Here is a 24343-nt window from a genome sequence, read left to right as displayed (position 1 = left end):
GCACCCCCAGCTATGGCACAAGAAGTGGAGAAAGGTAATTCTCAGCACCCTGCAGGACCCCATCAACCAGCTTCTGATAAGGAGACAGAGGGACTCAACTGTACTCCAGCACTAACTCCCAACAGGAGGAGCCACAACACCCAGCAGCCCTGGACTTCTACCTCCAAACCACAGCGCGGTTTGCTTTGCAGACAGCTTTGGGGGTTGTGGATGGGGAGGTTAAGCAGATGCTTTTTGCTTGGGTGCTGACATTTGCACGAATACAAAATGACTAGAGAGGATGTGAATTTCCGCTCAGGTCTAAAGCTGAGCTGATTCATGGGCCAGCAGCAGCTGCGGGTCTCTGACAGTCTGTATCAGTCAAACCAGAGGGTGATTTACCAGCGCTGGGGCTTTGTGTGGGCTCCCTTCTCAACACGCAGCTAAAGATTTCTCTCTATTCCAAGCTGGGCTGACACAAACTGGCCAAGAAAGAGCAATCAATCATTGAGAGTTCTTTAATCAAGGACTTCCTTGCACATTCAAGCAGTTTCTATTGACAGGGAACCTTCCTGTTCAGGAAGCGCTAGAGTGGATCTGAACATCAAAGTACAGGCGCCCTTGTAGATCAGCATTTCTGGGAGCTCAGCTACAACAAAGCAGGGGGGACAGCGATGAGGGACCAACAACCACCAAACAAAGGAAACCAGAAGACCTAGTAGTTGAAACAAAACAGCTAGTTTCTGCTCAATCATCCATCCTTTCTGTGCAGCTAAAGTGCTTTTCAGCACTGGCTGGAAGCAGTTTTCCTGCAGGTTTGGACCTGCAATACTCCCTCCCAAGGTTGACCGTCTCCAGAAAGCACACACAGACCTCCCTGGCAGGTCAGCACCAGCTCCTTGGCACAGACAGCTCTGGACTCTGACTCACAGAAGCCAGCCCCACTGTTTCCCCCTGGTTTCTCAAGGGAAGGGGACAGGGGCACAGCACCCGAGCCGTGTCAGCAAACCGCCTGTCGCACAGAACGGGCTTGCTGTGCGCAGCAGGCAAAGGTGCAGCAGGGTGCACAGCTGCTCTTAAAGGAGCGTGGGTGGAGGAACCTGCTGACCACGGGGAGAAGAGCGTGAGCCACTGCTGGGGTGGGAGAGGCAAGAGGCTGCCCCACAGCCTGGGGAGAAAAGCATCGCCATCGCAGAACACCTGGGGCAGAAAGCAGAGAAGGAGTTGAGCAATCCTCAGGGACCGGAGAGAGCTTCAGGGAAAGGGAGACGGGGGAACATCTGAAATGGATCGGTCAGAAACACAGAGGGAAGCAGGCAGAGAGCCCAATGGTCTGCAGCAAAGGCAATGGGGAAAAAAAGGGAAATGGATATATTGGAGAAAGGAGACTAGAAAACCCAGCTTATCAGGCACGCAGCGCCTGCAGTTTCCCCAAGTACGAACGCGTGAGCCTGAACACGCTGCAGCGGTATCAGCAGCCACACAGCTCTTCCCCAGGCTGGGGCAGCAGCCGCTCCCCTGCCAGACACACACCGGCACAGCTTCAGCAATGAGAGAGAGGCGGCTTACCAGGAGAACACAGCCAGCTCCTGTGCCAGCCGTCCAGCAAGGCACAGGCACGCTACACAGGAGGTCAGGACAGGAAGAAAATAAAAGCTCTGAGCACAACTGCAAAGGTAGAATATAATTACACAAGTGCCTCGAACCAAAATCCTCAGCTTTGTGGAGTTCTGAAGCCTAGAAGACCTGCAGCACAGCTCCTGAATGCCTTGGTCTGGGGCTGTATGAGTTACTGATGGTGCCCCAGCACACCTGGGGAAGCAACAGGCTTCACTGATGGCACCTGTGCAGGCTGCGGGCAAGGGCAGACACCGGTGAGCACAGCTCATAAAAACTCTACAAGGTCTTCGCAGAGAGATATCCATTACACCTCCAAGCACCTCTTCCCCACCCTACCAGCCTTATTTAGGGGGGTGAAAAAAAGCCTGCTGTCCTAAATTTGCCCATCCCTTGTCCTGCCTATTGCTAAATGCCAAGGTGGAGGTGTAGCACTCAGTGTTGTATCTCATGCAGAGCCAGCACACCCTAAGAACCGTCAAAGACCAAGCATGTTTTTGTCAGATCCCGCGTAGACAGCTAAATGCTGCAAAGACTGCCAACCCGGATCTCAAGTGCTTCTTTTCCCCAGCGACTGTAAAGTTTTGCTCTCGAATTCCCCAGGCCAACAGCTTTTCTACTGGGGAATCTCAGCTGCAAGAAAATGGTTGGCAGTTATTTTTTCTTTAAGCCATGGCCATTATTAGCTTGTGTTTGGCTAGGGTTAAAATAAAAGCCACCTCAAACCTCTCCTTTGAGGAGGAAGCTTCTGCTGCAGCTCCACCTCAGTGCAAAACACAGTCACCCCGATGGCAAATGGCTGCATCTCTGGACGCGTGTGAAGGCAGTGTCTCCAGCAGCCCTCGCCCACCTGTTTTCCGTTCTGCAGCTGCCTTCGCCCCGCCAAAGCAGGTAAATTAAAGACTGGATAGTCTGTTCTCTCATTCTTTCCCAGACCACCCAAAAAGTCTCAGTCAACTTCCTCCTCGAGCATTTAACCCTTCCTGCAACCGACTGGGGGAAAAACATCAGGGGGATCATTGCTGGCGAGAGCTTTTGCCTTCCTCCCTAAATGTCTGCAGCAGGAGCGAGGAGCCCACCGACTGGGTTATGCCCCAGACTCTTCTCTCAAAGCACACGTGTAAGCATTGGTGGCAAAGAAAGAATGAAAGAAACTTTCTTTTCTGGAAGCCTACATGGCTCCTAATGTCAGGAGAGCAGGACTCGGCTCCCAGCACTGCCACCGCCAGGTGGACTGCCCTTGGGTAAACCCTGGGCTCCCACCTCCATCACCTCAGAGGCACCTGCACTGCAGCTCACCTGGGCTTTCCACTCCAGCTCACAGGCTTCAAAGCTTTATGGAAAATCCATAAGATGAAGATGAGATTCTGGGATTCCAGGCTAAGGGCAGGTTGGCTCGTGCCCTGCCGTGCTCCCCCACCATTGCTAAACCAAGCAGGAACCTGTGAGCCTGCAGGAGCACCCTCACCGAGAGCTGAGGGGGCTGGACCCACACCACAGCCCACAAAGAGCTTCAAGTTGCCCTGCTAAGGTGACCGACCTGTGCTTCCAGCACAGAAATCCCACCAGCACCCCCCTCAAAACCGAAGCAATAGCCGAGCCACCTGGACTTTGCAGATACTCTCTTCCTTTTCTCATTTGATCCCCCCTCAAGGCTGTCAGATCTAACAGCTAATTCCTCAGCTGCCCGCAGAAATGTCTGCACGCCACTTCAGATGTTTGCACCGCCACCCAAACTGGGTTGCTCCTCCCAGATGGAAGGCGCTGTGCCTGTACCGGGGGGAGCTCGGAGGGACAGGACGACAGCCAAGTGCTATTTACGTCCCTCTGTGAGAGCTGCTCAGGACAGCACCCAGGGCACAAGACCCCTGGCATGGGGCATTTAGAAGCCGGTGGATCAAATCAGCAGGTGAAGAAGGAACATGGATGCACAGTGGTACCCTACAGCTGGGCAAGCAGCATCCACACTTGAAGGAGCTGTGGTTTGGCAGGAAAAGCTGCATCATCGCTGCCAAACTGCTTCTCTAACAACTTTTCTAGGGATAAAGAAATGGGAGAGGTGGGACTGCTGCTCAGCTCCCTAATGGTACCCCCTCACACCTCTTGCCCCCGTTCTTCCCCTTCTACACACTCCACAAAATCCATAGAGACTGACTCCCTTTCCAGGTGCTATCCCCCAGCACATCCCCCCTGCTCCCACTCCGCAGCCTCCCCACGCTGGGCTCTACCTGCTCTAGAGCACCCACCCCCAGCAAAGCCATCTCTCTGATCAAGTCTCGCGGAAAGGAGCTGAAACTGGCTTGCACGGCTTAATTTGTATCCACCTGTGATCCCTGATCCTCTGGCTCTCCCCCAGCCACACAAACCCTCTTGGAGGGTACCTGGACATGCTGAGGCAGCCAGAGCCCGGCCTCAGGAGCAGACAGCCCCGCAGGCAGATCTGCCCTCTCCTGACACCAACGCCTGTGCGGAAGAGAAGCACACAATCACCCGTTTGGCACGGGGGTCGAGGCGTGCAGGCTGGCCCCATGGCCAGGCTCCTCGGTGGCAGACACAAGGTGTCAGAGCAGAATAAATGGCCTCACCAAAAGCGGCAGAAACAGGGGGCTCCAACACCGGACACCCCCAGCAGCCCCCACCCTGGAAGATGAGCTACCAAGGGACATGCCCGGCCCTGGGAAGGCAGTGCTGCACCTGCAGCTCACCAAGGGACAGAAGTACCATGCCAGGAGCCAAAGTTCCCAGGAACCAAGAGCTGAGAGCAATCGCAGCTTGTTTTCTCCACACCTGCTGATTTGGCAAGTGGAAAAGAGCCTCGTCACAGGCTTGCTGCTGGAGGGAAGGGGGTCATGGAGCTGTAACATCCACGGGGATGAGTCACCCAGCTCTCCTTCCCATTTAGGTCTCCACTTCCCGCTGCTGACTTAAGTTGGCCTATACATCTCCAGAGGTCACTTTGAACCTCGAGATTCTGCTCTTCACCTCAAATTAAAGTGCATATAAGCTTGCACCAAAATAACTACCCGAACAAATTACAGCCTGTTAATTCCTTTGGTTCCAGTTTGCGGAGGAGCCCCAGAAGGATGCACTTGTTCTGTTCACCAGCACCCACAGCTCTTGCTGCTGCCTGCCTGTCAGGCAGCCACCCTCAGATCGGCACCCTGGCCTGGGCATCCTTAGCTGGACCCTCCAAGCAGCAGATCTATCCAACGCACATGCCGGGCTTACGGACATGTAACGGAGCAGATCCGAGCAGAAACCTTTGTACTGTTCCCTTTGAAAAGCCCAATAAGCTGCAATGCTCAGCAAAAGCCACCTGGCAGCATCAGCACTTGTCACCTGCCCCGCAAATCAACCTGGCTGCCCTGCCTCAGCTGCCCCTTTGCCAGCCACTTGGGCATCTTCCCCTCTTTCCACCCTATCAAAAGGGCAGGGAAGCAGACACAGGTTAGGAAAAGGAACTGCTGAACAGCTAGATTGCAGGGGCTGAGCAGCAGTGGAGTTACAGCCCATCAGATGCAAACCCTGCTAACTGGGCACCTTTTACACCAGTAGCCCAGCAGCTGCAGCGACTGAGGAGAGATTGCTGCCCCATGCCGTCCTGTCCTGCGCCACCGCTAGAGATCCTTACCCCTCAGCTGACGCAGCAGAGAGGAGCGTGTGCCAGGCTTTTCTCTCCCAGCCATCAGCAGCCTGCACTTGACCTCAGGGCACGCGCGGCAGGGGTGAAGAACTGGCAAGCTCTCACTGCACAACCTGCCAGGCCTAAATCCATCATGGCCCCTGGGTCACCGCCATTAGCCTGCAGCAAAAAAGAAGTAAAGCACTACAGTTCTAACAGCTTTGGAAAGTATGTAAAAGTGGAGCAGCAGTTTGTCTTTGCAACGGGCTAAGAGCCTGCATACAGCCCGCAGGCACCAGACTGCACCGGAGCCCACACTCACAGCAGCAGTGGGGGCACCACCACAAGTCTCACAGTGCCAGCCTCTGCTTCCACAAACCAGCAAAAACTTTCCCACACAAAACACGCTGGGCAGCTGAGCTTTTCACAGCAGGCCTGCCACCATCGCCCTCTCACCGGTCACGCCTCTAGACAGACTGACGCTGTCCCAAAACCCAGGCCCAGAGAAGTCAAGATGAGCTGTCGCTGCTACAGGACATCGGGGACAGAGCACAAGGGGTTTCCTGCACAGGTGTTCGCCAACAGCCCTGACATCGCCAGTCTTGGAGGGGTGGCTCCACTAGAGGTGTCTTCACCTCCTCTCATGTACAGAAACGGACGTCTTCACTCATTAATCTTGGCTGAGCTGACCTTTGGGATGCGTTTGCAGCAGCGAACATGTGCCTAGCTCTGTGGATGGTCTAGTCCTAGAAGAGGAGGGAGACTGCAAAGGCAAGGCAAGGGGACACAGGGAGGCAGGGTCTAACATGGGTCCACATGGCACAAGTCCTGCTGGCTTTGTTTTGGGGCTGACTTTAAAAACCAGAGCCATTCAGGGCCCCGGGATAGGTGGGTGGCGAGTAAGGAGTGCCTTGTCCTCAAAATGCCCTGCGCCTGAGGTTGGTAGAGCCCACATGGAGAGAAACTGGACCAGAGAGGCAGGAGGCACAGCCAGCCAGGACAGACCTAAAGAGCCAGTGCCTCTTTCTTCTGCAGAAGACAAACTTCAGAAAACCAGTAACAGTGCTCGCCAGTGAAACGGTGCTCGCCGGTGAAAACGGTTGCAGCAGAGGGCACCGTGCTGCCCCACACCCGCACAGGCTGGGCAACACCGGCAGGTTTACGGGGCAGTGCCGAGCGCCCAGCGGGCTGGGGCAAAGCCAGAGTGGCACCGGGCAGGGCTGCCAGCAGCCCCCACCACAGCCAGGCGTGTGCGGCGCTGCCAGAAATGCCAGCAAGGCACCAGGCTCCAGCAAAGCACCGCCTGCCCTCCAGAGCTCTCGCTCAGCCCTCCCTTTCCACTGGGAAGACGACACTGGAAAAGTATTAGAGGCAAACGCTGAGAAGTCAGAATTTCTGCCCCTGATCCTGGCTGAACTGAATTGATGGGAATAACGCAGAGAAGGTTTTTCTGCCCACCAGGAGAGGAGGTAAAGGCACACAACGAAGGGAGGCTGCCATCGGCAGTCCAGGCTCTTGTGTACGTGCAGAAGTGGGAGGCAGAAAGCCTGGAAGATGGGGGACCACAGCAGAGAGAAAGGGTCTTACAGCAAAGGCAGGTAAACGCCACGTTGGGGAAATAATTTTTTTTCCCCCTGTCCTGCCACAAGTTCCTGTCTGATGTAGGTAAGTCAAATAAAGTAAACGTTCTCTGCGTGGTCCATAAAGGAGCATTCCTCACCCTCCACGTGCTTGCCCTGGCAGGAATACCCAACGGTCCCCAGTGCAAGCAGGGCACACCAGAGACGATGCTGTACTTTCTGGGGACAAAACAAGGATAACACATTTTCCGATGGGAAGGCCAAAGCACTGTACCTGCAGCTCTCCAGGTCTGAGCCATAGCCGTATCTCTAACAACTAGTTTCACTGGAAAGAGAGAGAGACGGATTCATTACCATTTAGAAGGAGACACAAAGACAGTAAAGCATGTTTGGGTGGGCTGGGTCCCATATTGACTAAAAGGAATTTTTAAAAAGCCACCAAACCACGTATCAAATCACTGATGAGTTAGATCAAGGGAATGTTTCTTGCAAAAAATACTCTGTGAAGAGGACCGCGCTGAATTTTGCAATAAAAGCCACACACACAGCATAGCCCGCGTGCGAGGCCAGTTAAACAAGTAGCTGTGCTGGGCAGGGGGCCTCTGGGAGACGCCGCCTTGGCTGAGCTCGTCTCTGTGAGCAGATACTGCTGCGGGTCCCCTACAAGCAGCCAGGAGGGAGCTGATAACACGGGAGGCTATCGCAACAGACAGCGGGGGACAGCGGGGAGAGTGCCGGGGGACAAAGCCCTGGCTCGAGGCAGACCAAGGCCACCGCACACCGGCTCCTTCCTTTTCTCGATTCCTGCGTTATTAAGAAAATAGGACTTCGTGCAAAGTTATCCATAAAGGGAACAAGGCTGACGAGGCACCGACCACTGAATTCCCGGCGGCGAAGCGATTCGGAAGACGGTCGCGGATCCCAGAGGAGCAAGAGGCACACCGGGAGTGCCCCATCCCCCGCTTCCAAAGGGAACCCGGGGGTCGCATCCCCTTCGAATGAAGATATTAGGGATGACAGAAGCTCTCGGAGAAACCAAACGTGTGAGGAGGGTCCCAGCGGGCTCGGGAGCAGCCCAGTGCGGTCTAACAGCGGAACGGAAAACTGGGGAAAAGGGATAGCGGGCGCCGCCGGGGCTCCGGAGGTATGCGGGAGCCTGCACCCGGGCAGCGGCGGGGGGGCGGCCGGTGTGGGGCTGCCCGCGAGAGGCCGGGGCGGCCCGGTGCCCCCCCGCCGCCTCCTGCTTTCCCCCCCCGAGGACCGGACCCCGGGACAGGTTCAAACGGCTGCCAACCGGCTGCACAGACGCACAGAGAAAGCTGCGGGGGGGGCGGGACACACCAAAGCCCCACCGGCGGCAGCGCCCGCTCTCAGCCTCCCCGGGTAACAGGTGGGGGGAGCCCGGGGCCGGGGGGCGCGGGGGCGGCCCCGCTCCTCAGCCCCCGCCGTGCCGCGGCCCGCAGCTAACGGGGCACGGGGGCCAGGCTGGGGGGCGGCCGGGAACCCCCGCACCGGCGGGGTTGGGGAGGAGGCACGGGTGCCGGGGGAGTCCCGGCCGGGGTGGGTGCCGGCGGGGCACCGAGCAGCGCCCGGCGGTGCCACCTGCCCGCCACCGCAAACTTCTCCCGGAGTTGCATCCCACCCGCTCCCCTACCGGCTTTGCAGGGGTCGCGGTACTCCACGGGCTCCCCCGCCGTCCCTGGCTCCCCCCCCGCCGCGGCAGGCGGCCCGGCGGGCGGCAGCAGCAGCGGCAGCAGCGGCAGCAGGCGGCGGAGCGCGGCGGCCCCGCGGCACATAGCGGCGGCGCGAGCGGCGGGCTGCGGGCTGCGGGCACTGCCGGGCCCGCCGCGCCGGGGGGGCGGGGCCGCCTGCCACTCACCGCGCCGCGGCCAGTCGCCTCTGCGCTCGCGCCCCCGCCCCGCCCCCGGAGGGCCCAGGCCCCCCGACCCGGGGAGCTGCTCCCGCTCCCGCCGCCGCGCTCGGGCGCCGAACCAGGCGGGGGAACGGGAGCGGCAGCAGCATCGCGGGCTGCTCTCCTTCGTCATCTTCATCATTCGCAGCTTTCTCAGTGCTTTCACCATTTCCATCGTTTTCTCTTTTTCACCGTTTTCATCATTGTCTTTTTTCCCCATTTTCACCCTTTACTATTTCATAATTTTTTCATCATTTTCTTTTTCATAATTTTTTCTTTTTTCATCATTTCCTTTTTTCTTTTTATATTTTCTTTTTCTTATATTATCTTTTTTCTTTTTTAGTCTTTTTTGTCATTTTTATTATTCTCTTTTTTCATAATTTTCATTATTTTATTTTCCCATCATTTTCATCTTCTTTTTCGTCATTTTAATTTTCTTGATTTTTTCATCATTTTCATTTTATTTTTTCATCATTTTTACTATTTTCATTATTTTTACTATTTTCATTTTAAAGTTATTATCATTATTATTATTTTATCTCATGATAACCATCACTTTGGGGGCAGCCAACGAGAAGCAGCTCGCCCGCTGCCAGCAGAAACAACATTTCCCACTGCAGCCTCAGACCCTGCCGTAAGCGCAGCTGCGAGGCCGTGGATGGAGAGAAAGGGAAAAAAAAAACCCAAGACCGGGCACAACGACCCAGGCCGGGACAAAGCGCCCGGGCAGCACCCACCTCCCAGGGCTGCTGGGGGGGCTCTAGGCTGGGGGGTGGCAGGCAGGTGGGTGGGTGCGAGGGGGAGCCCATGCCATGGCCCCCCTCCCCAGGCTGCAGTGTGTCCTGGGCAGCGCTCACTGGGGGGGTGCAGCCGGCAGTGTGGGGTACAGCCCGCAGCATGGGGGCCCCCCACTCACCGTGGGGTACAGCACAGTATGGGGTACAGCTTGCAGTGTGGGGTACAGCCTGCAGCCCCCACTCACCGTGGGGTACAGCCGGCGGCAGCAGTACGGCCGCTTAGCAGATGTGGCATCGGGCAAGGCCAGCATGGGGCTATGCTGGTGATGACAATTGTGCTAGCCAATGCGGGGTCCTTGGGGTGACCCCATGGCCCCCCTGTGCCTCTCTGCCCCTTTGGCCACCCCCTCCCACTCTCCACCGTGGGACCCCGCAGCAGTGCCCCCTGCACCGCTCTGGCCCTCGAGCAGCAGCACCCATAAAGTCGTTGCTCCTGGCCTCCAGCAGTGGGGGAAGCCCCAGCACGGAAAGGTACGACCTGATTCAAGCATCTCCCTGGCGGTGGCCCAGGCTGCAGAAACCTGGTCCTGCCTCCCCTCACCCCCCTGCCACCCCATTTCATATTGGCTTCCCAGAAAAGATAAAGCTGGGAAACAAACATCCTCTCCCAGCCTTCACAGAGGCCAAAAAGGCTGCATCAAACCCTGGCATGAGGACCACGGCAAAGACTCCACTGATCGAACGCACTAAAGTGTTCTATAGCCAGTGAAAAGCCCGTTGGGTAAAGGCAAAGACCCGTCGGGGGGGAGCACGTGGGAGAATCCCCCCGAGGGGAAGGGGGGCCGGCGCAAGTTGCCACTTTCCCCCCCAAGCATCACATTCTCCATCGATGTTCTGTAGCACCGAGGAGGCACAGCCCACACCCCAGACCTGCACTTAGCCTTCAACACCAGCCACTCTGGCAACAGCTGAGCAGAAGACACACCACGTTTTCTCCACTTTCTGCTTCCAAGAGAGTCCCAGAGGATCAAGGAAGAAACCCTAAGGACAGGGATCAGCAGGGGGGAGAGTCTGGGTCACCCATGAGGGAACATCCCAGGCTGCGCTGGGCGCTGTCACTCACAGGGCAGGAAAAGGAAACACACGTGGGAAATGCCTCGGATTTTCTCTGGAAGAGCACAACACGCTTTTGCTATGTCAGTCTTGGCAAAACAAGAGGAAACCAGGAACAACAAGAACACATTTCAATGGGCTAGTCAAGGCTGTGACCAGGACTTAGTGCTAACACCGGGCAGCAAGCCAGCTGCCTGGCCACCTGCTTTCCCTGAGGATGCCCATTCTAGACCCTCTGCCCTTCACTCCTCCTGCCGGTGGTCACCAAGCTGGAGCCATAACACCAAACCCACCTGTTGAGATCAAGCATAGAGACTATGGGCACCTTGTGCAGGAGCCCTGCAGGAGTGCCAGGCTCGCTGAGGTCTGAGACGCAGCTGCCCCATCCGCTGAGGCACGCCCCGAACAGAGACCATGAAAGAAAGGCAATTTTGGAAACCACTTTGGCACTCCACACCTCAGGGGCATAGAAGCATCTTGCTGCTGCTCCTGCTTTTACCACCGTAGCAGAAGATTACCGGGGGGTTTAGGTACCACTCTGGAAGCCCTGAGCTGAGATCTGTGTGGAGGACAGACGAAAAGACAGTGGACCTCTCTGCATCTGTAAAGGAAGAACAAGCATCAGCCAGAGCACGGAAGGGTTATGTTTCAAGCACAATTTCTACCAGTAGAACAGAGAAGCCCTGGAGCAGATCGCCGTGAAGAACGACGGGAGTTTCCAGCACTGCAGGTTTTTGAAGAGGAATGTAGACAAACACCCATCAGAATAAACTTGGTAAGGTAACCAGATCAGTTCCCTGAGTTTTATGCTGCACATATACACGCTAGCCCTAACAATGTTCACTTTTTCTGCAGTAGGTTGCTACTTTCTGTGGTTTTGTCAGACAAACAGTGGAGCCCAATGATTATTTTAAAAGGAAAGGCTGATTGCCCCCCTGTGCTTCAGAAGAACCCCTAGTTCTTGCGAAAGAACGGCATGAGGTGCTCTTCATTCTGTGGAGAGGGTCCTGGCAGTGCTGCCTCCTGAGAGGGTGTGGGAAGCTGCAAAAGAAAAGCCTGAACGCCTGCGAGGGTGGGTCAGCAGCTTCCTCCATTGGCATCACTGAGCAGCGGCGCGAGCACTGCCCTCGTCCGCAGCGTGGGATCCGGGCAGTCACCGCTAAGGACAAAATCTCCTGACCCCATAAACACTGTTTGTTAACCTCTTCCAGGATGGCAACCTATGTTGGTGAGCCCAACCTCTTCTGCATACAGAAGCTCTGTTACAGATGTGGATAGACATATGAGAAGACATCCTACAGCTTTGAAGGAGGAAGGGAGCAAAATCAAATGTGGATCTTTACTTGCACAATCAGAATGAGCCTGTGAGGGAGCTCAGAGGAGTCTGTTACTATTGCCCACACACAAACAAAAAAGCCACCCCGCCACGGCAGGCTCTGGAAATCCCGAACATGCTGCCTGACCCTTCCAGAAACGGCTGTCAGTACCCACTGTGGTGCTTTGCAGCAGGCAGCCAGAGCAGCGCACTGGGACGACTGCTGCCTGCCCTTCACGGGATCGTTCGTTGTCGCCTCTGTTGGCAGGTGCCACATCAGCGCAAACAAGGGACATAACAGCCCTGGGAAAGTCTCTTTTTCATCTGAGCTGGTAAAGCAATAAGTTTCACGCCAGCAGCGCAGCTGATGGCACCAACAGTTAACCATCTGAAAACAAAACGATCCGTATCCATCGCTGCCAAGGGCAGCCTTTCCCTGGGCAGGATCCCCTCCCGCCCAACACATGCAAACAACATCCGCCGCCTTTTCAAGCCTCACTGAGCAAGAATGCACACAGCTCTTTCCGAGCAGCATCCACGAGCAAAGCTGTGCGGGAGCTACTTGGCGCTGAGGGAATATCCCTGCACACAACATGTCTCGAGGCCAATACACACACACCAGTTTGTTCGTTCTTCCACAAGACCTGCTTCCTCCCTGCTGCCAGCGCTTGGGTCCCTCAGATCTAACAAAGCGACGGAGGCACCACACCTTGGGGCCCATCCCACTGCCGTCCCTTGGCCATCCCCAGGTTTACATACAGAGATGGCCTCCCCTGGTCTCCCTTTGCTCCCCAAATGTGGTAAAATAATTCTTCCCCCAGGCACATGACCAGTGCGAGGGCAGGTGGAGCCCCGGGGAGCTGGAGCACATCCCTCTGAACCCGGAGCGCTCTCCTCCCTCTGCACTTCCCGTACCCCTCGCCTTGTGCACACCTACTGCGGTGCTTCGGGTTTGGTAGGGAACCACCGTGGCTGCGGCACCACGGGGCACCCTGAGAGCCATCACCTCCCTCTGCCTCGCGACACCCTAGCGAGGGCTCCTGCACCCTGCGGGGACCCTTACAGGCTCCCACCCCGGTGAAGCCTGCTCACTTTCCCCATCTCCTCTTGCCCATTCTCCCCCCCCTGTTTGCACCAGCGGTCTATTGCTCTTAACTCCCCCATCACTCCTGGGGTCACCCCCTCCTTCACCAGCTTGACCACAGTCATTGACAAATCCAGCTGATAAAATGCATCTTGCCCCCCACCCCCCCCACTCCGCGCCCCCCATTTCAGTCTCTCTTGCAGTAGGTTGGGGAGGGGTGCTCATTTTTTTTTTTCTTTTTTTAAACCAGTTTTATTGCACTGCCACCCAGGAAATACCTCTCGCAAGGTTAAATGATTCACTGCCCAGAAGGAATCTTTACAGGTGCTGACACATACGTGCTGGAACGTGTTCCAAGGGCTCTGAGACCCACTGCCGAGTGCCCGCTGCAGCCACAGGCATGTCCACCTGTGCATTAACAGCCCTGATCAAACAGCACAGCCTGGCCAGGCACAAGCAGCGACGCTTTGGGAAGCTAGGAGGAAAAAATCTCTTTCCTCACCAAAGCAGCAGTGGACATTGAGCCACACACAGAAGCTCCAGCCGCCTGGGGGGTGTTTTTGAGCCACAGTCAAAGACAAGCTGTGGGGGGGCAGGGAGCGAGAGCTGTCTCACCTAAGTACTAATTTTGACCTGAACACTGGCTCCCACATTGAGGCAGGTCAAACTGGTGTTTCATTAGAGCACTTAAACCCATTTCCAGGGGTCGTGCAGGAGCCAGCTGCACCTGGCCAGCACTGAGCAACATTGTGGTTTCGGTGAGGCAGGAGGGCACGGGAACACCTTTGGAAAAGCATCCATCAGTTCAAAATCCTGAAAGGCAAATCCACTGGTCTTTCCAAAGTGTTTTTTGCCATAGGGAAAAATAATCTGTCTTTTCCTCTTTCCTCAGAGGGACAGATTTGGGAAAGTAAAAACATTTCTCCGAGCCTCTGCTACAAGAGGAAGACGAGGTAAGCTGCACTCACCTGCTCACCCGCAGGCACCCTTCAGAGGCCGGCAGCCTGTGCTGCCCGAGTTTGGGCCGTTTCACAACGGTGGGCAGACATTTCATGAATCTCTCACAAAAGCAGAGATGCTGCTCCATGGACAATTGCCTTTGAGAACATCGCTAATTACAGTTTCTGCACAGCAGTTCTGTATGTACATTTATCTGTAGTAACATCATCCAAAGCACAGAGCTGGCTGTGGCATGGAACATGCAGGTATTTCCCCTTGTTAGGCAAGTGCTGTTCTAAAATAGGTTCCTCTCTACATGTCACTCTTTAGGTGGCCCAAAAGAGGAACAGCAATTTCCTTTTTTGTTACCTATTTTGCTATACATACAATTTTAAAATGCGGTACCTTCCAGATTCAAAGGTGGGCGTTGGATCACTCTCTAGTAGTGAGATAAACAGGGGAAAAAAATCTCAGCAAAAATCAACTTTCAGCTAAGTAATTCAAATTACTAAAAATGATTCTGGTGTCCAAATGCAGAACTTAAGCAACCTAAACCAGCATTTCTTTGGTATTTTATTTTAAGTCTCCAATTCTTGCAGGTAAATGTGTGTCTGCCTCTGTAAAACTGTCAAATCTCTTTACAGAAGGCGATGTTCACCAATTCATCTGCCAGATCTGGCCAGGGATTGGTAATGAGGAGAAAATTTCCATCCCATTCTTGTAGCTACACCTCTGTAGCAAAGCAAGCCTCGCGCTGAGCTAATAAAATAATCCATTTTCCTAAGCCAAATAAAGTGATACAGCTAAACCAAGACCAGCAGTTCAGACTCAACGAATAATGTAAAATGAACTCAAAGGAAGGTTTCACCTCTAGTAGCCCAGAACACCACCGTACCTTCTCTAGCACTTTACTACATCACAGAACTCCAGAATTCCTGGGACAAACCTTTGGGAAGCGAGAAGGAGCAGCCACAGACCCTTCCTGGAGTTCAGTGCTGCACCACAGACATAAGCACATCTCGCGATGTTAGAAAACACAAAAACAACTTCTGTAAAATGAGGTGGCTTATTTATTGCATGTAAACTCTCTACTCCAAAAAGGCATATATTTTCTGGAATGCTGTACTCGTGCAACACCAGCTGAAGGATAAGCACAACTTCAACAGTTACGGTCTGGAATGCTGCAAACCCAAGGTCCCGGTATCTGCCCAGAGGGCGGGGGCAGTTCCTGGCGGTCTGGTTTACAAAAACGAAGCCTCAGCACGGTAGAACCTCCAGAGACATTCAGCACTGCTCTGTATTGTATTACTAGGAGCTGGCAGGAAAATTAACCCATCAGTAAGCCAAAAACGCTGGTAGTAACTAACGTCATCTCCCTTGCTCGTGGCAAATGAATCCTCAGTTTATGGCTTAAAGCCTTGCACCACAGCAAACAGACTGGTGACAACAAAACGGCTGTAACTGGCAAGGGGCTGGGGGCAACGAGACCGTAACAGCAAATGCATCACCTACCCTTGAAATTGGTCAGTCTGCCAGGTAAACCAGCCTTTTCTTACCCTTTTCCCTCCCGAGTGTGTGCCCTTTAAAGCAATTCTCTCCACGAACTGCTTGGATTTATTGGATCTGCACAAAGCCTTCCAGGTTCACGGGTTCTCCCACCTATTTCATTCTCTTTCTCACCCCTCACATGCCATAACCCCAAAACTGAAGAAAGATTTCAGAACCACAGAACTAGTCATGAAAGTAAGTACTGTAACAGCCCCTTCCCCCAACTGAAAGAACACTTCCGGGATAAGGCTGCGAGATGCGAGGAACTACTTGTAGAACTTGCACGCCGATGTCTCCTCAGAAAATGAGGATAATTTTCTCACTGAAGCTATCTAGCAAAAAGCAAATGTTCTTTTGCAAGGCTTTGGAAAACAAATTACTTTAAAAAAAAAACCAAACAAACGCTCCTGAAGAATGCAAGCCATGAATGCACCGCTTCAAAATTTTAAAGCATGGCTTTACTCCAACAGAAGCCCCACAACAGCAGGGCCTTTCACGGGTTTGGTGGTAACCCTGCTAAGATACTTGTTCCAGACAGCAGCAGCGCTAACAGCCCTTGCAGAGCCGCCACTACCATTTGGCTACAGAAGATCCAAGAGATCCAAAACCAGTATCCTCCTCCAACCTACAGTTCCAACCGACTCTTAAAATGAACCACAAGCTGCACAATTAAGAACTAATTCAAGATAAGAGGACCCCTCAACTCTAGCTCTACTGTTCAGTTTACTTGTCCACAGACCAGAGAGGAAACTTGTTTTTCCTGAGGTTATACTTTCCGGACACATTCTGGTGGAGAAATTGCTGATGCACTCAGTTCAGCAGTTTTGCTGTTTTCAGTGAAACTGTGTATACTTTACTGGGCAAATCTGGCCAGATGCTGGTGATGCTGAAGCCAGAGCAAAATGTAACTTTCTCATTTGTGTTACCTCTGCAGCAATGACAGCAATAAGAATGTGCCATCAATCTTACCTACTTTTAGCACCAGGAGTGTAAAACATATTAGGGTTTGGTTTTCTTTTTCAGCCTGAAACTTGTTAGAGAAATGCAACTAAACTATCATACAGAAAACAGTTTAATTATGTGTCCTTTACACACTTTGGAATGTAATTCAAGAGAGGAATTAATAAACACTGTTGCTTCAAAACATGCACACATCAAAAAGAGAGCATAACGTAATGTTTATTTGCAGTCTCCATTATCTCTGACTCAGTGTTCAGCACTTTTCATACACAAAGTACCAGAGGTGCTTTCTATATGCACTCTGCCTCAACTGAAAAGATTTACAGTTGTATTTACCTAAAGCATTTGATCAAGATCAGCTGTTGCTACGGAACGATTTTCCCAGTTCTCTGGCCTCTGTACCAGAAGTGGGAAGAGAAGCACCAGGCGGCCAGCTGAAGAGGTACCAAAACCACTTGAATTCAAGAACCAGAAATTCCTAAGAAACAACCATGGAAAGAGGAGTGTTGGCTGTAAGATCTTTATTTCTTCCATAAAAGAGGAAGGACTACATCATCTAAGCAGAGAGCTTCTGAATTCTATATAAGCAAGATGGTTCAAGCTATACCCACAGTTTTTGAGGGGCAAATAAATAGCCTTGCCCCAAGGAGCAACCAGAAAGACAAGCTGTTGAAAACCAGCCGCATTTTGCATTCTTTCAGAAACCAAACCGCAGGGGGAAAACAACGCAACCCCCCACCTCACTCATGTGCTAGGGTGGAAGTATAAAAATGTCAATTATTTAAACACAGTACTTCTCCAGAGGAACGTGCTTGCAGAAAAGCAATGCCTGTGCAGTAAGTATCTTTTCAATGTCACTTTAAAAGCTATACAATACTACCTGGATATGCAAAAGCTAATAATGCCAGAGGATAGAGAAAGCAAATAGGCAGCCCACCATTCTGTGGCATTAAAAAGTGATTAAATGAAATTCACAAACGGTTTAGTGACATTTCTGAAAGACTAATCACATAGCAGTGCTCTAAATAGAGAAACAGACCCATTATCAAAATACTCCCTTTAAAAAACTTGTATCTCGGTGGAGTACTTAATGTATTTATTGTGTGGAGATAATGGCTTCTCACTTCAGGTTTAGAAGAACATGGGTGAAAAGAGGGCTTCCTACCGTTGCACGCACTAGCAAGAACTGGTACAAAACCCATCTTTGCTTTAAGTCTCCATGTTTTGGAACAAAGGAAAACGAGCTGTTGACCCAGTTTGTAAGCTCATCTTAAAATCAGCCTGTGCTTTTAAAAAAAAAAAATATCTGTTAAACAGCAGAGTGTTCAGCTACAGGCACCAACCATTCACTTGAAGCAAAACTTAATTATTTTCTGACAGATTGGTTAAAATTGGCCAGGGAAATCAGAGCTGAAAGCTCAGATACTTTTCATAAGCCATACACAGCAAGATGCGCTGCTTCTCGCTGTTACCTAACAGTTCAGCTCCCCCAGCCTCCAACCCAACCCTGCCAAAGCACGGTTGTTTCTCACTGTGGCCACTGTATTATCAGTACTTTTTATATAGAGACAATACAGTGCTAATCAATAAAAACACTTTGCTCATTGTTTTACATTCTGGAAGTTCCCTTCTCCATGGCAGATGCTCTATTTCAAACAGCCACACTGAGGAAAACATCCCTATGTGGCAGATGCCTAGGAAAAAAAAATAAAAAAAAAAAAAAAAAAATCAAGCCAACCAGCTCTCGTATCTGTCACAAACACATTCAGGCTATTTCTAGCTAAATACAGTGCATAATTAACAGTCATCTTAGAAACTTAACCTTTATTTGCCCATTTATTTCAGTCCACGCTTACCCCCACTTTTCTCAGTACACTAGTTGGATCACAAAACAGACTTCTCCACAAACAGTTCAGCCAAGAAGAATCTTTTGGGGCTGGTCATCCACTTTGGAGCTGTACTGTACAATGCAGTTGTTAGCAAATTCTGAATTCAAAGCATGGGGCTTTGATATTTGAAAACCACATTAATATTGTGTACAGAAACCAGCGTTCAGCAGTATTGCCTTTTCAAACATCTTCAGTTGCAAACTCATCTATTTTCAGAGTCAGAACATTTTTGTCTGAAAAGTTTATTTTAGTTCTCTGAACACTCTAAAGCAACGGTGCTTTTTGATGTTACACAAGTGTCCAGATAGGATTAACAAAAATGAAAATGTTCTAAATTACAAATTTAATTCCTGTAAGAGCTTGAGAAAGGAAATAGAACAGAAAAGCATGACATACACACATTGTGAAGAAACCCCAACTTTTCATGCAATGGCAGGCAAGATGTAAAAAGCCACCCAAATTCACACATTTTTACACCGAATCATCAGAAAAGTACTCTGTAGTAAATCTGTACATCCAAATACATTTGGGATCTACACCTAAGTTACATTATTTAATGTTTATATACACTTATTACCCCTTGTATAATGTCTAAAGGAAAATCTTCATTCAAACCCAAACCAAAAAAAAAAAACCCCAAGAAAAAAAAAACAAAAAAAACCAAAAAACAAAAAACCAAGACTAACTTGGAAAAAAGGAGAATCACTTTAGACATTCAGTTAAAATGTTGGGTTTTGTTTTAATCTACACTTCAAAGTGTTTATTAAAAAACCAAACAGTCCTCCCCATTTAACATTTTGCTTTCTAACTGTACAGTAAATTGCATTGCAGAGAACACATCCCGTCTTTAGACTGTATTTTCTTTGGATGGATTTAACATGTAGCTGGATATTATTTTAAAGATAAATAAAGGGAAGTTGGTCCAACTAGAACAATAGCTGATATATTACATGCATATGGGTTTTTTATATATTTTTAAATTATTTTTTAAACAAATGAGTGTAGGGTATAGTTGATATTGCAAATAAACCAAAAAGCACCTGGAGTCAAAATATAAAACATACCTCCTTATCCTGGCAATGGCAGTAAAAATCAGAAGAGTAATCTTTCTGGAACCGCATTTTTACATAATTTAGAAATGTTAAGTACCAGGAAGACTACTAATCAAGTAGTTTTAGCAGCCAAGTTTCCCTCTTTTTATTGAATGGAACAAATGCTTTAAATAAACCGTTTGTCCTCTTCACTGAAGAGAGCTAGCCTATTCATCTTTAATGAGCTAGGTTTTTTGTTTTTTTGTGGGTTTTTTTGGGGAAGATTAGCCACGTACTGTAGTAATGCCTACTGCATATAATCCAAGCATTTGCTGTGAACAGTTGGAGAAAGCAGTCAGTAAGAACCTAGGATCAATGAAATAGATGTTACTTTAAGCCATCCACAAAATGGAGACCTATATAGTGCCCAGTGTTAAAACCCCAATCTCTTCTCGCGCTTTATGTTGTGCAAGTTCATCCCCATGAAAACAGGAGCTGATCCATAGTTCAATTTTCTTATTTCCTTAGTCAATTTTCACATTAGTGTAGATTTTACGAACAAAGGCACTTGTTCCCATGTAACCAATAGCTCCTGCAAAATAAACCAAAAACATTGAATATGTTAGAGCTGATCATCAAAATAAGGCAGCAATATAACACACGCTTAAACAGAGAAGCCGCATAAAGGATGCATTCTGCACACAGAAAATTATTTACCTGCAATACTTGTTCTCAATCTCTAATTATCCGTGCTCCCAGTGCACGCCTGGCAAGAGCTCCCCTAGTCTAGCAATCTAAATCCATTAAGCCATCTTACCAAGAGGCCATGCTCACTTGGCCTCGATAAATATAGCAGCCCCCCTACTGCTGCCAATAACCGGGTCCCTTTTTCTGAATGGAGGGGTAAAAAAACATACAATCACCCACTCTGCAGGGAAGGTGGATGGGAGGGCGGGATTTTATTATAAGTTACATGCCTTCTGGATGAGTGTTGTATTGGCAGATGGCTTTTTCCTTCCCACAAGGCACAAATAATAATCCCCATCCCAGGAGTCTTAAACTCCAAGGAGGTCTGTACAAAGAGATTAAACTAGTAGCAGTTAGTAGTTAAAGGAAATTGCAACCCATGGTTTTCAAATTAGTAAGAGTCATGAGCAGAGTATGCATTGTCACAGCAGTAACAAAAGAACAGGTCACTGGGTTTTTGATAGGGGCAACAGTCTGTGCTGAACCCAAAATACTGCAGGACTCAGGACATCTAGAAAAATGACAGAAATGCACTGGACCAAGACTGCATCTCAGAGAGAGGTTCAGCAACCTGCCTGGTCCAACCCAGAACCTCAGGTTTGCCAGGCTCGGTAAATACTGCGGCCTTACTGTCTACAGGGAGTGTCTTCAGCTCTTCCAAGCAAGGTGATTGCAAGTCTGCCTTGTGGAAGTCAGTCTGGCTAATTCTCAGGTTACAATTGAAGTTGAAAATCGAGCAAGAATTAGAGACAACTGCTGTCAGACTGCCAGAATAACACATCACAAAATATGGGCAGGAGAGAGAAGTCAGGGCCTGTAGCTCACTACAGAGAAGAGAACTCCTGATATCAAATGTTTGGATGTGCAATAAAGAAAGGACTCTAAACAGAAAAGGTATTTTTTCTTCCCTGAAGCAATACAGAAAAGCCCAGAACAAAGCGGTGATCTGGGATGCACCAGACTTGAACAATTGTGTTAAATACAAAAGCCTAACCAACACTACAAGTTTTCTGCCTAAAAGTCATCTTCCAGTAAAAATACGAAGGTTTTTTTGCCTTTAGGAATTACAGGCTGTACAGACCTGCAGCTAGCATTGCTGACCACAAATTTATTTGGAACCTGGAGAGTTCTTTATATCCTGGGGACTAATTGGATAATTCATGAGGTCATCCATTAAACCCACACAAAATTTTGGGTTTTAGATCCTCAAAAGTCCAGCATTCATAACTAACCTGGAAACCTGCACAAGGCAAAACTGACACACTGTTCCAATGCTACCGGAGTGGTAAAGAGCCTGTGGAGTCAGCCTCTGTGCTGCAGAGCATTTCAAGCTCTACAAACATCATGACAACCATTCCACTGGCCAGTAAATGAGGGATTTGCGTTACCAACCTGGACAAAGTAGAGCTCAATTAAAACAAACCGAGCACACGCAAGATCAGGTTGCTGCTTGCAAACACAAAGCGTGCTGAGGGCACAGCAGGGGGCCTTGGCAGTTCAAGGCGTGGCCAGTACCACGTACGGACAGACCTGAGCACAGGCTGTGCACAGGTGATGTGAGCTTGGAGCCGTACAGGAGCACATGCAGATTCTTCTGTAGCCTGTCAAGAAACTCATCTTCTGCCTTATGTGGTAAATGGACAAAGTAATGGCACTAGGCACCTGTTTTCTGCCTGTTGAAGCAGGCACTGCCAACAGATCCAACGCCCACTTCAGTTGCTAAACCCAGATGCATTCCAGAACTTGTTCTTTGAGGGTTTCTCTTGTGATGTGGTTCCAGATATCACAGAGATTTGGGAGAACAAAGCATTAGTTGTGCTTCATTTGGGATCTAGAGAACGTGTGCATGAGATGGAGGCGAGGGGGAGGAGTGGAGAGCAGCAGTTGCGTGAGACCAGAAGCTCTCAACCCCACAAACAAATCATAACCTACTCTGAATCACTGGAGCCCTATCCATGAAGGCCACTAATGGCCAATACCGAAGGCAGGGGTTAAGCCTCATGGTTACTTCACAGGCACCGAATAAAACATGGGGCAGGGAGAGGGAAAACCCTAACAATCACAACTAAAGGATGTCCTCCTGAAACAAATGCAGGATACTTGGCTCATTTGAATAGAAAAGTCCATACTAAAGGGAATAATGTTATTAATTTATTAAACACCGTCTCAGATGATATTCATAACTTGGTCATGGCCTATATAGGTTTATAGACTGCAAGCACATTTCAGCAGGACAACAAGCTTTTAAACAGAGAAAAATTTGAATAGTGAGAAAGAGCAATCATAAAACAGAAGATTAATTCCTATTACTTCAAGCCAATAAACACTACAGCTGTGACGTCATAAGCACAGAGGTTTTTTTAAGAAGCCCTTCAACCATACTTAACAGTCTTTATCTGGATGCTGAAGTGTGGTATTGTAGGAGGTCCTTCTGCACTACCTAGCTCCTAAACCATCCACTGAGCTGGGAAGTACATTTTAATCTTTTCTGTCACCGAGAGGAAAACACGAGGAGCTCAAAAGGTTTGGAAGTTCTCATGGGCTCCCTACGGTCCAGTCCCAAAACTGAGATGCTCTGCAGAGGGCAGCAGACTTTGTGGATCAAAGCATCCCACTACATGTGGGATCTGAGTTCAACTAGGCGTTGTCAGGGGCACTAAAACCAGAGCTGGACGATATAAGCCTCCAGAGAGTTTCCCTGCGACTGCTTTGGACCCTAACTAGTGTGTCTCATATCCAGCTGTGTGATACTGAACACGTTCATACACACAAGCCTCCACAGCAGCTCTACACACTTTTCACAGGAGATGTACAGTCAGTAGCACAATTCTTTAACACAAATGTCTTTGTTAGACCTCAATGGCAGCAAGTTCCCTACACAAATGCTTTTTGTCAGGGGATCTTCCCCCCCCCCCCCAAAAAAAAAAAGGGGAGTTTGCAGTAAAAAGGAATCTCACAGCTTCTCTTCTAACACACTTAAAAAGACAAAAAGAAATCTCAATAGAGCTGTAGAAATAAAGTTTAATGTATTTTCTGATTTTGAGTAAGTTCAAATTTTACTCTAGTATTCCATCAAGTAGTGTCTTACCATTACAAGAAAGCATTTGACAATCTTTCTTTTCCATGTTTTAAAAAACATTTTAATTACAGAAACTGGTGGGCAAGTTTGGCTTCTGCATCACAGATATTTTAATCAATACCAGCCTGAGCACTTTAAAAAGATTAGAGCTGAAAAGTATAAGCCTATTAAAGAAAAAAAAACGGCTGCAAGACTGCCAGAACAGCAGGAAAGTCTTGTACCATGCCAAGAACCTGATGAAGCAAGATCAGATTGCATGAGAGCGAAAGGGGACAGGTACTCAGCAGTTAAGAGATTATTTCCCTCCCCTTTTTATAAAGCATTGTGAAATTACCCTCCCTCTTGGGATATCAGGAAATGTATACTTTACAGAAGGTAAGTTCCCGTAAGACATCGTGTGTCTCAAATACCTAGCTCAAAGAACTCCTTCCACTGGAGTCTATAGGACTATTGATTCACTGCTAAGAAAGAAAGTATTAAATAAGAATCTCACACTAAAAAGGAAACACCACCATAGAAAAGTGCAAAAGAACCAAGTAGCACTTTCAGAAAGTCATTAAGCAAGGGACAAAAATAAAGCTAACAGATCAACAAGTGTATTTGACTTTATCAGATGACCTCCATGCCAAACCCCTGGCGTTTTCTCTAAACATCTGTCAAAACACTATCTTAAAAAGCAATGAAATCCAGCCGCACACAGGAGCATCCTGTGCTCTCCTCACCTGTGAATATTCCAATACTTATTTCTCAAATTTTACCCTGACATTTCAGCCCTTTCTGTCCTGGTCACCCTCATACATACATGCCACAAGATACAGATGGTAGTGTCATCAGTATTGTGATACCACTGATGCCTCCATGGGTGTGCCTAGCTCCTTGTCTTGGGGCAACAGTAAAAATTCCAAAACAAAACAATAGTGTGGACTCAATTTAGAATTTCTTTTACAGAATTTCTTGCCCAACAATGAATCTTTCAAGCTTGCACTGAGGGTGAAAAATCTCTACAAAGCACCTGAATTATCTTCCCATCAGAAAAGAAATCTCCTGTATTAGGTAGGAATCAAGTATACACAGAGAACTCTGAGATTCTTTTTAAAGATTGAAAACTTTTGTGACCAGATCTTGCAGGCATACACACTCCACCACCAAAACCACAGAACTAAAATCAGAAACCTGACAGTCTGAAAAATG

The 24343-nt window shown here is 49.6% G+C and overlaps 2 protein-coding genes across 3 annotated transcripts in view; both read right to left on the bottom strand.

Annotated features, from left to right (window-relative positions):
- Positions 1–8594, bottom strand: part of TLL2 (tolloid like 2) — a 92737-nt gene extending 84143 nt beyond the window's left edge. The window contains exons 1-2 of one of the 2 annotated variants that reach the window (XM_037400598.1): positions 8453–8553; positions 7073–7123 (exon numbers count right to left, since the gene is read on the bottom strand). In XM_037400598.1, the coding sequence (XP_037256495.1) occupies positions 7073–7097 (25 nt within the window). In that variant the 5' untranslated portion in view covers positions 7098–7123; positions 8453–8553. Of the gene's footprint in view, positions 1–7072; positions 7124–8452 lie in introns of both variants that reach the window. The other variant, XM_037400597.1, reaches the window with a different exon arrangement.
- Positions 8595–16910: 8316 nt separating this feature from the next.
- Positions 16911–24343, bottom strand: part of TM9SF3 (transmembrane 9 superfamily member 3) — a 51034-nt gene continuing 43601 nt past the window's right edge. Inside the window, exon 15 of the mRNA XM_037400834.1 lies at positions 16911–19918. Coding sequence (XP_037256731.1) covers positions 19851–19918 — 68 coding nt within the window. The 3' untranslated portion in view covers positions 16911–19850. The remainder of the gene's footprint in view (positions 19919–24343) is intronic.

The sequence above is a fragment of the Falco rusticolus genome, chromosome 9, assembly GCF_015220075.1.
Source record: "Falco rusticolus isolate bFalRus1 chromosome 9, bFalRus1.pri, whole genome shotgun sequence".
NCBI lineage: Eukaryota > Metazoa > Chordata > Aves > Falconiformes > Falconidae > Falco > Falco rusticolus.
This window is presented reverse-complemented; position numbering and strand designations above follow the sequence as displayed.